The following is a 14,428-nucleotide window of genomic DNA, read 5'->3' as shown; positions in this document are numbered from 1 at the left end:
ACACTACTTTATCCTGATAGGTTTAAAGTTTCACCGATACGCATGACGTGATGTTTAGGTTAGGTTAGGTTAAGTTAGGTTAGGTTAGGTAGTTACTTTATTAATCCCCGAGGGGAACATTTTTTCGCTACAGCAGCATACAGAAGCAATAAGATAATAATAGAATAATAGAAAAGCAATAAAATAGCAGTAAAATAGCAGTAAAAAATATTAAATATAAAATGCACAGTATATACAGTACAGTATATATATCTATATATATATTATATACAAACAACCAAGAAACACAGTCAACAGTGTTATTGTTATGTGATGGATTTTGCCAGAGGTGAGTTATTGTATAGTCTTATTGACTTATTGAGGAATGATCTCCTGTATCTGTCCTTAACAGCCTTGTTCTTTGTGCTGCAGGTGATAAGTTTAATTGTTCTTCCTTCCTCTTGCAGAAACATCCTTTTCTTCCGAGTCCTGACCGAGGAGAATCACGAGGCTGTGACAGTAAGTACTGCGATCAGACTGTTCAAGGGTGCTTAGTGTTTGTTGGTAGCAGAGAAACTTTTCTGTTTGCAGCAGACAGATTTTGCCTGCACTGGTACATGCAGAGGTCAGAGGTTGAGGTCAAATACAGAATGACACCCCCATTTAAGAAAAGTCAGCAAAGTTAATGCCTGTCAGCAAAGGTTACAATAAAACATCAGTATCCCCTGTCAATACATGTTAGTCAGTGTAGATAAATCTATTGTACTTTGTCACCAGGACTCCTGGCAGGTGGTGGAGAGGGTGGTCAGGATTATCCAATATGGATAATAGTTTGTTCAGCGTCCTCCTCTCCACCACCTTTTCCAGGCTGTCCAGTTTATAGCCGATGATGGAGCCGGCCTTCTTAACAAGTTTGTTAAGTCTGTTGGTGTCACTGGCTCCAATCACCTGTCGTTATTTCTCCTAATGTATTGATCTGCTCCTTCTACAGCTCAGGTTTTACATCTGGACACAGACACACTAGTTTTACATCCAGCAAGAAAGCTGTAAAAAAAAATAGGTTGTTTCTATTAAACATAGTTAGATTTAATTGTATGTGTCCAACACTGATGTAAACTCTGTCTGGTCTGTAAATTTGTCAGTATCAGGTCATCAGTCTGAAATATTGACACAAATATACAAACCACAGAGCAGCTGTGCAGGTTTTCCTGCTGTCTGATTGTTCTATTCTAACCTGCTTTCTGATTGGTCTATTCTAACCTGCTTTCTGATTCCTCTATTTATCCTGGTTTCTGGTTGGTCTATTCTATCCTGCTTTCTGATTGGTCTATTCTATCCTGCTTTCTGATTGGTCTATTCTATCCTGCTATCTGATTGATCTATTCTCTCTATATGTCAGATAGTGTGCCCAAACTGACAACAAGGGTTTGCGGTGTTTGCCTTTCATTTTCACTTAAGTTTCCATTTATTTTTATACAGCTCCAAATACCAACATAAGTCATGTCACGGCTCTGAACACAGTGAGATCCTTACAAAAGAAACTTACAACAACACAGATCATCTTACCTGCCTTTCATGTTTAGGTTTGTACCATGAAACATTTAATTAATAATAAGCAACATGCCAACGCATAAAAATCCATTTAGCTGTGTCTCAGCAGCAGCTTGTTTATATAACTGTGTGGAAAACCTGCTCTGTGGTTTGTATTTTAAGCATATAAGTATAAACCTCAATATTTCAGACTGATCAGCTGACACTGTTTCACCCAAATATGTTGCTCTCTAAAATTTTTAGTTTAAATCAGTGTTGGAAACATAACATTAAATCTAACTATGTTCCATAGAAACAACCTCTTTTTACAGCTTTTTTGCTGGATATAAAACTACAATTTTACATTGCATAATGTCAACATTACGCATGTCAATGAAACTCAAAACCTATCAGGACGGAGTGTCCTCACAGAGGAGGTTCTGACTCGGTGCAGCTGGAGAAGAACAGCTGCAGCACCTGACTCAGAAAACTACCGCCGCCTCGGTCCCGCAAGATTTTGATATCACGTGACATTGTGACGTTTTGCAGCATCGGCTAAAGTCTGACAAAATTTTGAACCATCATGCAATATTGTGAGTCCAGCATCCATCACTTTCACTCAGCGCTGCGCAGGGCCGCATAAAGTCGAATGCACCCAAGGCTATGGGCCTTTGACGTAAGCAAACATTGAATTAATTATTCTAAGAAAAGTTCTGTACTGCAGGATTTATTAGGCTGGAGTTTGTTTCAGAGCCCTGAGATTCTTTTCCAGAAAGTCAGAGGTCAGACTGGCCATTGGAGAGATGACAGAGCTAAAAAGTCCCCGGAGGAAAAGCACCAACCAGTGAGTATTTTCTACAACCAGGCAAAACAGAAGGTGAACTTTTTTTGTTTTGTTTTGTTATGATTAACTGATGTATGAAGCATATAGTCTTTGTAAATGACTTCTGATAAAGCCTTCTTATAAACTTTTAAGGATTTAACAATCAACGGCTGGCTAATACAGTTACTGTCAAGGCAAAGATCCCAAACATTAAAGATAAGAAGTTGTGCATATGCCCACTAATTAATAAGGTCATGCATAGATATGCTCCTTCCTGTAAGTGGGAAAAAACCTTATTCTCAGATCACAAATCACAGGACTCAGATCCCTGTTCAGATTTTCCACTTTGGGTTTCATGGCAAACAAGATGTGCTGTATGTCCTCAGTAATGTACCAAAGCACGTGTCTTTTTCATTGTCCCTTCTCAGTCACTTGGCCAACCCACTAAGCAGGCTTGGAAAATAATGCTGACATTACTCTGAAAATGTCCAACCACTTGAGATTGCCAAGATAAAATTGGAGATTGCAAATTCAGTTACAAATTTAGCAGCACTCAAACTGTGGCTTTCATAATGCTGTGAACAAAAAAACCCAAAACTGGTGGAGAACTAGAAAGAAAAAAACCACGTCAGAAAGAATAATGAAGCACACGATTGTTGAGGATCACACCACCACAGAAATAAAACACATCATGAATAAACAAGAAGACCGAAGGGGCTGTGCAACATGAGGGTTGATTAAAGCAGTTTTATGTAGACTTAATTACAGCAATTTCTGAGGTCAGTCCAGTCAAGTTTATCCGTGGAGCGCTTTTAACAAACAGCTTCATCACAAAGTGCTTCCAGCAGACAAAAGACAAGACACACACACACACACACACACACACACACACACACACACACACACACACACACACACACACACACACACACACACACACACACACACACACACACACACACACGCAATTAAATCAAAGCAACACGATGGTCTTGATGGGGAACAGCAGAAGTCTATGTGTTAATATATACAGGTGGTGACATTAAATGGCATTACTGATTTAAATGTGTGTACTTGTAGTGGTGTGCGCTTGTGTTTGTGTTGTGGTGGAGGGTTAACACAAAGCAGGAATAATGACCATCATCACTAATACCACCATCATCACAGGCATGGCATTTCAAGAGCACCATTATCATCATTATTATCGCTAATATTACTGATGATGAGGCTTTCATGGCCTCTCGTTGGCCCTGACTAAGGTATTGTCATGGAAACAGATGACAGAGAGGAGCATAGCTTTATTGAATTAATCTATGAAGCTATTCTGACCAAATGGGGCTTGAATGTTGCGCTGTCTGAGCAGAGCATCGGAGCAGCAATGCGAACAGTCCCAGGGAGAGACGGATGAGAGTCAGGGGCAGAAAGTAGAGAGACGGAAGCACAGATGAAACTAGCAGGTCACATAGCTACAATAAAAGAAGAATAAAAAAAAAGAGACAAGATTGAAAACAGTGGCAGCACTGAGGGGCCATGTGATTGTAGGGAGTCACTGGTACAGCGTGCTCTGGTGATCAGCACAGAGGAAGATTGTCTGATGGGTGGAAACAATGACACCAATTCACCAACACAGACACAGTCATGTATAAGAAAATCATTAGCACTGAGTCTACAATACAGACAGTGGGCATCAGAACCATTGATTAAATCTTAAATAGATCTTTTACAGCCAGCTTAAAATAGAAATCTGATTAATGGACTTCATTTTTATTTTTTCTTTACTTCTCAGTTTGTTTCAATTGTCTTTCAAGTGTGATAAACCTCATAAAGTGTCCCCAAATCAACATCTTAAATTGATAACACATCCCGTTTTCAAAGTGCAAATGTCATCGACTGGTATTAATGCAACCATCTATTTGTCTATCATAAGTAGAAATTGCACAGTAGCCTCCCAGCTATCTTAGCCTTTGTTTCCCGGTGGGTCTTTATTTTATATGGAAAGTTGTCGCTTTCTGTTTTAATGCTAATATATCTAATGAAAGGGATCTGCCATACATGATTAACAAAATTAATTTAGATTAACTGATTTTTTTTGTTTGTGGTTAAACGATAATGTTCTCGGCTTATTCTATAAACACATAAATCTTTATTATTATCACTCAGATTGTGTGTAAAAAATGGTTCTCTATGGGAAACCATCATTTGGTAAAAACAAATTAAAGTAACAAAACCCCCGTATGTCACACTTAAAGTTGCAGTTTTCGCTAATGCTAAAAGTTCCTTCCTTTTATCAAAAAGTTGTTTTGTACATCCTGTCCACAATCTTTTTTTCATGGAACCACATGAAGCGCTGTGAAGACCACACAGCACACTATGTGTGAACCATAAAATTAGAAGAACAGTTGAGTGTAAAAGCACACAAACTTTAAAAGAAACTTTACAATAGCTACAGAACATTTTGAGAAATTTACAAATTCATGCATGAATAGAAATACATATGTAGTTGAAATACAACATGTTCAGAAACAAATTCCTTTCTTTAATAACCCCCCCCAAAAAAACTTGATTTTGTGGACAAACATGATTCACTGACTCATTTCTAATAGGAACATTTGACATGTTTTCAGTCTGATAACTCGTCTCTCATTTCAGTTATTGATTCATTGAGCACTGCAGTAAAGATTGCACAGGATGCCTTGTATTATTCATTGTTTCCAAATGATCATCCTTAAAGGTCACGAGATGACATACTGTATAATGTCCTTATGCCAATAGTAACACATTACATGAATCCACTTTTTTTTCAACCAATAACATCAATAACAGGAAACTCGATATTTTATATGATGTGACTGTAAAACCTGAACAGTGAGATTCATGAAGCAAACAGTTTTAAATGCCAAACCACAAAGCACTGTTAAACATAGTAAAAACTAAAATAATGAAGATATTGATCATTTAAAAAAAAAAAAAAAAAAATGTTTGGCAGTGGCACTTTCTAGAAGGCATTTCTGGTATGAATATTTCCCCAAAATGTATATCAGTCAGCCAACTACAATTACTCCTTTTAAACAGTGACATGTAGTTCAAAGCTCATTGTATTGGTTCCAGACTTGTATCTACACACAGCCACCGTGTGCTAACGTTATCTGTACATACTCACAGTTAACTCTGTCTCAAGTGCATTAAGGATCCTCAAATCACAGAACAGCTTTCTCAATAAATACATAATCTGAGTCTCTGGTTATGAAAGCTGCTGCATAAACAGTAACAATGTGGCTCTCCACAGTGTGTAATGGCACACACCTATAAACAGACCAATACCAAAACACTGTGAATCTGCACTGGAACAATATGTAACTGTGGTTTGAGTTGCATTCGAACAAAGCTTGTAGTGTCTCAGAGAAGAAAAGCACCTGGTGGTGGCTCACAGGGAACATATGGCTTGTCAGAGCTCGGATGTTTGTGAGTTAGATGTAGCCCTCCTGCTCCTCCTTCATGGTGGGAATAGTTTGAGTGCCGGCATCCAGGTCTTTCAAAACATTTACCTCACTTGCTTCATTTCTCCCCGTTTGCTCCTCTGCCTGTTCTCTTTCAGTCTTTCCATCACCTTCCTCCTGCCGTTGCCGTGGAGTTGTGTCTGCCTGTGAGAGGTTTGGGTCTGTACAGCCTCGCTGCTCGTGCTGATTGTGTTTTCGGCTCGGGCTGTGGTCTCGGCTTTGTCCTCGGTCCTGGCTGTTGAAGAAGCTGCGGATGGTGTGTTTGGGCAAGCCCAGCTGAGCAGACAAGGTGTGGACGGCCTCCTCATCCGGGTTGAGGCCCACATCCTGGATGAAACTCTGCAGGATTCCCAGGGCATCACTTGACACGTTTAACGCCTCACCTCGGACCTCGTCTCGTCCTCTTACCTCATTACTGTCTGCCTCCGAAGAATCCCCAACCCTGTCATGGTCCTCATTGTTCATGGTGGGCCACTTCACAGAGAGCTTCTCCTTAACTTTGCCTCTTTTGCTATCTCCAGTGATCTCCTCTGTACCCTCCTTGCACATATTTCCATCCCTCCCCTGCTCACTGCTTTCTGTACCCTTGTCCCTCACTCTTCCAGTACAACCCCAGTCCCCAACCAAACCGCCCTTGTCACCCCTTCCTTCCTCGACCCAGTCCTTACTGTCCCCCCTCTCATCGTTGCCTCTGTTCTTCATTTGTGCTCTCAAGTGCCCCCAGGTACCGCCAGCATCGGACTCGGCTGGTGATGCAGCGCACGGTTGCCGTGGAGACAGGTGAGGTCCTGCCTCAGGCTGCAGGGGTTGATGGGGTTGAAGATGGTGCTGCTGTGGCATGGGGGAGTTGCGTTGGTACTGATGAGAGAAATTAGAAGTGATTAGAGTAAAAAGTCGCACTTGGTCTTTTGGATTTCAACACAGCTAATTTACATTATGTAAATGTGGACATTACCTTGTTTAATTTTAATGGTTTAGAATCAAGCAAAAGTGAAGGCAGCCCTGACAGACATGTCTTTGTATGATAGGTCTTAATAATAAGGTACAATTTTCTCTTTTTTATTGATGATTTCCTGATTTGGACAGCCGAAAGTGGTGGCAGGTCTGTAATTCTACTTGAGGTTATGATTAATTTAGTGTACATACAAACACTGATTCCTCAATGTCACCTTCTTCTGAAGAGGTGAACATTGCACTTAATGTGAAGACAGTTAGGTTTTTTCCACATTTACTTGACTCTATAGTGTGTAGATATTGGCTAAGCATTGAGTATAAGCAAAGACTCAAAACATGCTGTTCTGGTCTGGTAGTGTAAACTGTTTGATCTGGATCTGCTGAGCTTTCACATGTGAGGTGGTCTGCAATGCATCCATCAAGGGTTGATGTCCACAGACCAGATTCGGATCTAAGCTTGCATATGTGGAGTTGTCTTGTCTTGTCTTTTCTAGTATCCTATGAAATATACTGTATATTCACAAACAGAAGGATACACAACCATTTTTTTTTTTTTACATTTTAAGTCTGTGTCTGTGAGTCTATAATCAAGCCATCAATCCATGCACAAGCAATGGAAGAGAGAGCAAAATAACTAATAACTAATCAGCCTCATGGATCATTGCTTAATGTGGTAATCATCTTTTTTTTTATTGACATGTTTGGCATTTAGCTGTCATTACTGTGCTGCTTTTCCATTGCACACCCTAGAGATCTATTGGCATTCAATGTGATATAACTATTTGGAATTTATAGTAAAGTTCGCATTCATTTTTTTTCTACATTACTTTTCCTAATGATTTAAATGAAAGTCAGGTCACCTCAAGCTCTTGTGATTTTTCTTTGCTGTGTCTATAGCTTGTAACATAGTCTGTAAAATACTTCTGTACATGTGAGGATTTTTTTCTAGATATCTGTGGAATAATATTGTGATTATCTTCTCTTCATCGCCTTACCAGTGTATTGTCATTGGTGAGCAGTGTGAGCCTGTCAGCGCAGTGCTGTGCAGTCATGTTGCTGCTCTCCTGTTCATAGATGGCATCGCGTTCAGTCTGAGACAGGCTGAGGAACCGTCGGATCATGCACAGGTTCTCCCACAGGGTCCGGTTCTCTGGACTGGGATCCTCCTTCCAGCGCAGCAGCTCACACAGCCACCCCTGCAGGTGGTACGTACATACACAGTGCACGAGGTTGACCATCTCAACGGTCTGTCATTCACCCAGAGGTCAAGTCACTGTCAGCACATATTTCTACCTCTGATGTGTTTGTAAACAAAGTCCTGACACCTAGTAAGCCCCTGAACTACACATCTATCCATTTGCCATGTTAACTCATACAAAAATGTGTTTTTATTAGTATATTACCTCAATCTTCATATTTTTCAGAGAATCACTATCTTACTATGTTGCTCTTACTGTCTGCCACTTGATTCCACAGACATTTGCTAATTAAGCTCAGCTAACCTAATGCAACATGCCTTTAAACTGCAGACACACTCAGGCAAAATACATTTGTACATTTAGTGTAAAGGAAAAAGGAAAACTTAAAAAAGAGGTACAATATTTTCAACAAAGTCAATTCACAGATTTTCTCATTGTTAAGCATATCTACGCAGAGCAGTTTTCCAAAATCAAATCATTTAAAGTCAATATTAGTAGTGTTACCTTCAAATTTTAAAGTGTAAATTCAGAAACAAACATGTTCCCTCTTCCTTTGCTCTATAAACCTGAATTCACAATCATTTTCTACACACATTGACTCATAACTGTTTCCTGTTTACACTCGATATACAAATATAAACAAAAAAAATTCAATTTGAAGAGGCTCTACTGGCTGATCTGAAGATCAGGGTGAGATTTTTTTCTTACTGGCTTGAATTGTCTCTGCATCATGATGGAAGAAACTTGTGAGTGGCAGATTGAGGAATGTAAAGACGAGCTAGTTTCAGACTCATGAACTGGAGCACGATTACATTTGCAAGCAGGCAGATATGCTCACTCACACACGCACATATCCACACACACACATCAACCTGGCTGAAGCCCAACTCTTGCACACAATGCCATCCAGATGCACAGTGCAGATAGAACAGAGAGATCCAGCACGGTTCTGCCTGCCAAACAACCGGGTAATACAGAGAGAGAGAGAGTAGCAGAGTGAGATAAAGAGAGAGAGAGAGAGAGAGAAAGAGAGCAGTAAAGAGAACATAGAGAAAGTAAGGTAAAAATGGAGGCCAGCAAAAAGATAGAAAAAGAACCTCAGGGGTTTTGGACCACCTGTCTGTACTGGCACGACCACTGAATGACCTCTAAACATCTTGATGATGAGTACAGAGTAGGGGAAGTTAAAGAGAGGAAGAGAGAAACAAAGAAAGGAAGGAAGGAAAGAAAGAAATAAAGAAAGAAACAAACAAACATGAATAGAAAGAAAGAAAGGCAAAAGGAACGAAGGAAAGATGGAAAGGAGGAAGGAAGGACAGAAGGAAAGAAGTAAAAATTGGAGCTACACTCGAGAGGAAGAGAAAATGAGACAGCTAAAATCCCCCATTCCATGAAGGGAAATTATCCTCAAAACAAAAGGCAATAACAAGCTTATGGGGCCGCCATAAAAATGAGAATAATAAACACTCAAATCATGCTTGTGTGTGTATTTGCATTAGTGCATTTGTGTTGTGTACAGTTGTGTAGCTGCGTGTACTTATACAGTATGTCTGTGTGCACAAGCGAGCAGTGTCTTAGCGTGCATGCGTGTATGGCGACTATTAAAGCGATAATTTAGGACACAATAGCAGTCTGATGCACTGATGATAGTCCTCTGCAGAGTGCAGCTGCTGGTTGATTATCTGGGCTTTCCTCCACACACACACTAGTCATCCCTGCTTTAACTGAGGAGATGAAGTCATGGTGAATGCTAAGTTTGAACATTTGATCAAGCAATAGAAACAATTGGGTGCAATATGTTTGTGTTTGGAATTGGACGGCTTCATCAGACTTACTCCAACAAGAGAGAAAGTACCTGACTTTTGGAGGCAGCAACCTTTGCAAACAGAGCCTGAGACACCTTGGCTCTCTTCATCTCGTGCTGAATCTCCTCGTAGATCGAGGCACTGACATTAAGAACACAACTGTCTGTCCTTAACCCTCTTTCTGGTGTGACCGGGGACAGTCTGGCCTAAAAACAGACAGACAAGACGAAAGAAGGCAGATTGGGTTTAAATGGAAGCTACACAAAATAATGGACAGTGGGACGAATCTAAAACAGAAAGTGAGGGATCATGTCCTTTGTGCAGCCTTGTGGTGCCTCAATTAGAAACAGATAAAGAAGGCCTGACAAAGGAAAAGTCACCAGAGAAATAACTACAAGAATTTAGTTTGACCACATTTCATTCCATCGCTCCGGCAGTACTGGAAAATCAAATGATAGAAGTGACAGAGACAGGGGAAAGGCAACATGGGTATCAGTAGATCCAGACCTCTTTTGAGTTTGCAAATTTAAAGATGCACGTTTTAAAAATCGTTTTAAAAATGAATAAAATAACAGCCATGCAGGTAGCCTGAGGGCACTGCAGGAGCTCTGGGCTAAATGCTAACATCTGCATGCTAATATGCGTACAATTCAGCTAAGTAACACTACTCTCACTTTAACACTTCAGTGCTCTTTTATGAGGAGAAACACATTAGTTGAAACGTTTCACAGCAGGTTTGCAAGGCTGACTTTTGATGTCATCTCTTTTAGGTCTTTGTGCCGGCTGACCTGTGTGGATCTCGGCGGTGTGTTGTTGCAGCTGGGTGTGAAGCCAGTCAGACTTCTCTCCTTCTCCTCCTGGTAGATGCGCTCCCTCTCGGCCTCTGGGAGCTGCAGGAAGCTGTGCATGGCCCGCAGGTTGACCAGCAGAGACTGGGAGGCGTGCTTCGGGTCCTCCTCCTTTCGCAGGATCTCTGAGAGCAGACCCTGGTAATAACACACACAAAATGAATGGTGGTGAGGTGTTATGGACTCCAACAAGATACAATTCCAACACCTGACTCCCATGTGAAACAATTTGCTTTACACTTAGAATACATTTATCATAATGTATCATCACATGATGTAATGTATGAATTAGTGAGCTTTAGAGGCTGCTGGCTAGATTTAGTCTCGCTGGTTAACCCTGTTTCCACTTGTTATGCTAAATTAAGATGAACAATTTCCGCACTGTAGCTTCATGTCTAGCAGGATGGATGTGAGAATGTTATTGATCCTCTCATCTAACTAAACTGTAACTTTTCTTCAAAGCAGTGAAAAATAAAACACTCAGGGGATGACAAATATTTAAGTCCAATTTGAAGCCGAATGGGCAGGTAATGTTCATTTATTTTTATTGGTTTGTTAATATTCAACATTTCAGCACACAGAATGGTTCAGTCCAAAAACCCAGACAACCTCCAATACATTGCACCTAGAGGAGATAGACTTAAATTAAATATTAGATGTTCCCACTTTATCTTCATGTAAAGATCGAAGATAAATATAAAGTTTCTTGTGTGCCTAAAGAAATTTTGCAGAAGCTCCCTTTATTGAACTCTGGATCCCATTCAGGGAGGCATCTTGACAAACCTTGCAGTTCAGTGTTACACAGCCAGTTTCCAGTCAGAGCTAAGCCCACTACTTGCCTGTACAGCTAGCATTATTCTGGATGTATCTGTCTATACAGGAAAGCCTTTCAAACACCTCATGCAAATTGTTGTGCTTGCGTCTTGAAAAGAAATCAGATTTCACGCAGGAAGAGAAATAGTACAAGAGGAAACAGGCTTCTTATTCAAATCATAGATCACTGTTGGATCCTCGCACAAAACCCCGCCTTCTGAATAGATGGAGGCTTTTATGCGAGTCGTCAGAAGACAAATGCTTCCCTCACTTCTAGATGACGTTTTGGCATCGTGCCCGACTTGTATGGCTGGCACCAGAGCACCTTGGACTTGGCAATGGGGAAACATGGGGGTGGATAATAACTAACACTGCTTATTGTGATGAAAATGATAATGATGGTAATAATAATAATAATAATGATGGGCTTAGTCTGTCCTTTGAGCCCCATTTATGTGGGAGCGGTGGTGAATGCAAGATGACGGACGCAGATAATGTAGCATTTTAGTGCTAGTTGGAGACGATAGTAGGGAGATATGGATACAAAATGAGGGAGACCAGCGGACAGAGAAAGATTAAAAGAAGATGGATTGAACACAGGAGTTTGGGATTAAATGAAAAGAAGGGCCGCTAGAGTCAAAGGTGGCGAGATGGAAGGACGGCGAGATAGAGCAAGAGGTAGAGAGGGAGACAGCATTTCTCCAAGGGGTTGTGATTAGTTGGCCCAGCAGCTGCTTCAGTGCTGGCACCAGCTTTGTGCTGCAGAGAGCTGGCACAAACACACACACGCATACATACACACATGCACAGGGGGAGGGGGCACTGCGGCAAAGGCCATGCCAATGTGCCAACCATCAAACACATATTCACCAAACACACTTACCTACTACCACAGTGCCAGAAAAGAAAAAAGATGATCACCACCACACAGCTGAAGGCTCTAAGACTTTCAACACCCTTCATTGTGCCTCCTCCTCCTACTGTACCTGGGTCCTGTTAAAGGCCACCCGGGCAAAGATGGCTTGTGAGATGCCTGCTCGCTTCAGCTCCTCCCTCACACAATGGTAGATGTCACTTGGCACGTCTGTTGGTCCCACTGAAGACCCAGCCGATGTCTGATTTTGCAGCCCGGCCACAGGGCCTCCCCCTGGGCCACATTGTGCCTGCTGCGGGGCTTGGGAATCAGGGGCTTTGGCAAAGACCTTGGCAGGAGCCCTCCCGACAGGAGGGTGGTTGAGATACTGCTGTGGTGGTGATGAGAGACCCTGGCCAGCTAGCATGCGGCTAACAGCGTACTGTTGGTTGAGAAACTGGGCCATCACTAGCTGCTGGTTGACCATCTGGGAGCTGAGAGGCTGGGTTACCATCCCAGGAGCGTGCAGACCAAGAGGTGAGCGACCACATATGTTGGCCACTGTTCCACGAGTGAAAAGGAGGGTTGAACCCGGATCTGCTGGGCTACCTGTGACCGGCTGCTGGGGTAGGGTGATATGTGTGGACTGGTCAGAAAAGCTGTCAATGTCTGAAGAAGGAGAGGAAAAGCAAAGCTAGATTCAGAATGATTAATACAGTAAACAGCACTAATGTTTCCCAAATACACACTGATTACAAGCTGGTTTTGAGTAGGTGGCATGTTCACATTGGAAATTGAACAAATGAAATATACATTAGTCATAAAATGTTATCTGATCATCTGTGTCTCAGGAATCAACAACCACAATGGACCTTAACTGTTGACGTCATTACACAGCATCTCTACAAGGTTAAAGAATGGGCTCTGACTGTGCCACTCAAAAAGGTGGACTTTCTTTGTGTTATTCTGTGACTGAGTTAGAGTCATTGTTCAGCTGCATCACCCAGTTTCCACTGAGCCTCAGCTGGCAGGCAGCCACCCTGACGTTATCCTGTTAGATACCTTGATAAACAATTTAGTTCCCAGAGGTGGCTTCAAACGATGATGCTCCCTCCACCATGCTTCATGTTGGTATACACCATATGTACAGACACTGGAAGCTTAGTTTCATCAGTCTGCAAAACATTTTTTCAGTAGCATGGTTCTGTGTCAAAGTGACATGCTTACTCTGTGAAACCATGCAACATGATTTGTGTGTGTGAAAGCCCCAATGATTATTTTAAGCCTTTCTTTTCTATGTATATTCTCTGTTGTGCTTCTGAAATCATCTCAGCCGCACGGCTACTTTTAGGAAATCACTCTAAATGGTCTCCATTTGTAGACTGATATTCTAACAGTGGACTGATCAACATCTCAGATTACTTTGTAATTTCTTCCAGCTGAGATCTCTTATTTGTGAGGCATAAGTCACATCACCAATTAGTTATTGTGAAAAGCAAACTCAAAATTTGTGACTGCTTTTGTTGGAAGTCAAAGTAGTTCTAACACACACATTCAATATTGTTTTATTGACTGGACTCCAGGTTTGCTGACTATAGTGAGCTTTTGTTGATGTCATCAGCCTAAAGTTTCACAGTTTTTCTAACCTACACTGAATGTTTGAATGATGTTCTGTTTTGAATACAGACAAGAACAATAGAAGGGCTTTTATTAATAGTTAAAATAGTGTTTGTTCTTAACTGTAACTAAGATAAAAATCAGACCATATTTCAAGACTAATTTTTATACAGATCAGATCATTTCAAAGGTTTTCTCTACTTTTTATTGCCATTGTATTGTATAATTTCCTATTAGAATAAAATGGCAAAGTGCTGATGTTTTTGCATTGTAACTGCCAAAAGTGTATGACGCCTAGTATGTAATATATACTGCACAAAATTTGTGTGTTGAATGGATTTGAGATATGCTGTAAAACTTATAATGCATATTTGATGTTCACAGGAGTGATTGAAATCCCTCACCCTTGAAGCATTTGGACTTCTTGAAGTGCTTGTACCATCGACCAAACTCATGACACTTGGCAGCTGAGACATTTGCATAGTAAGTGCTATTTACAATAGATGATAT

At 41.0% G+C, this 14,428-nt stretch overlaps 1 protein-coding gene across 4 annotated transcripts in view; it reads right to left on the bottom strand.

Annotated features, from left to right (window-relative positions):
* Window positions 1-4,093: 4,093 nt before the first annotated feature.
* The window catches only part of satb1a (SATB homeobox 1a), a 15,153-nt gene continuing 4,818 nt past the window's right edge, over window positions 4,094-14,428 (bottom strand). For all 4 annotated transcript variants that reach the window (XM_069698623.1, XM_069698639.1, XM_069698648.1 and 1 more), the window contains 6 exons: window positions 14,323-14,428; window positions 12,435-12,970; window positions 10,576-10,773; window positions 9,838-9,993; window positions 7,779-7,979; window positions 4,094-6,687 (listed from right to left, as the gene is read on the bottom strand). The exon at window positions 14,323-14,428 is cut by the window's right edge and continues 6 nt beyond it. In XM_069698623.1, coding sequence (XP_069554724.1) covers window positions 5,800-6,687; window positions 7,779-7,979; window positions 9,838-9,993; window positions 10,576-10,773; window positions 12,435-12,970; window positions 14,323-14,428 — 2,085 coding nt within the window. In that variant the 3' untranslated portion in view covers window positions 4,094-5,799. The remainder of the gene's footprint in view (window positions 6,688-7,778; window positions 7,980-9,837; window positions 9,994-10,575; window positions 10,774-12,434; window positions 12,971-14,322) is intronic.

Source organism: Brachyistius frenatus, unplaced genomic scaffold (genome assembly GCF_029030835.1).
Source record: "Brachyistius frenatus isolate BFR_SWC_R1_liver_20210118 unplaced genomic scaffold, ASM2903083v1 Contig_2, whole genome shotgun sequence".
Lineage (NCBI taxonomy): Eukaryota > Metazoa > Chordata > Actinopteri > Embiotocidae > Brachyistius > Brachyistius frenatus.
The sequence above is the reverse complement of the archived record's forward strand: the minus strand, read 5'-3'. Positions and strand labels throughout refer to the sequence as shown.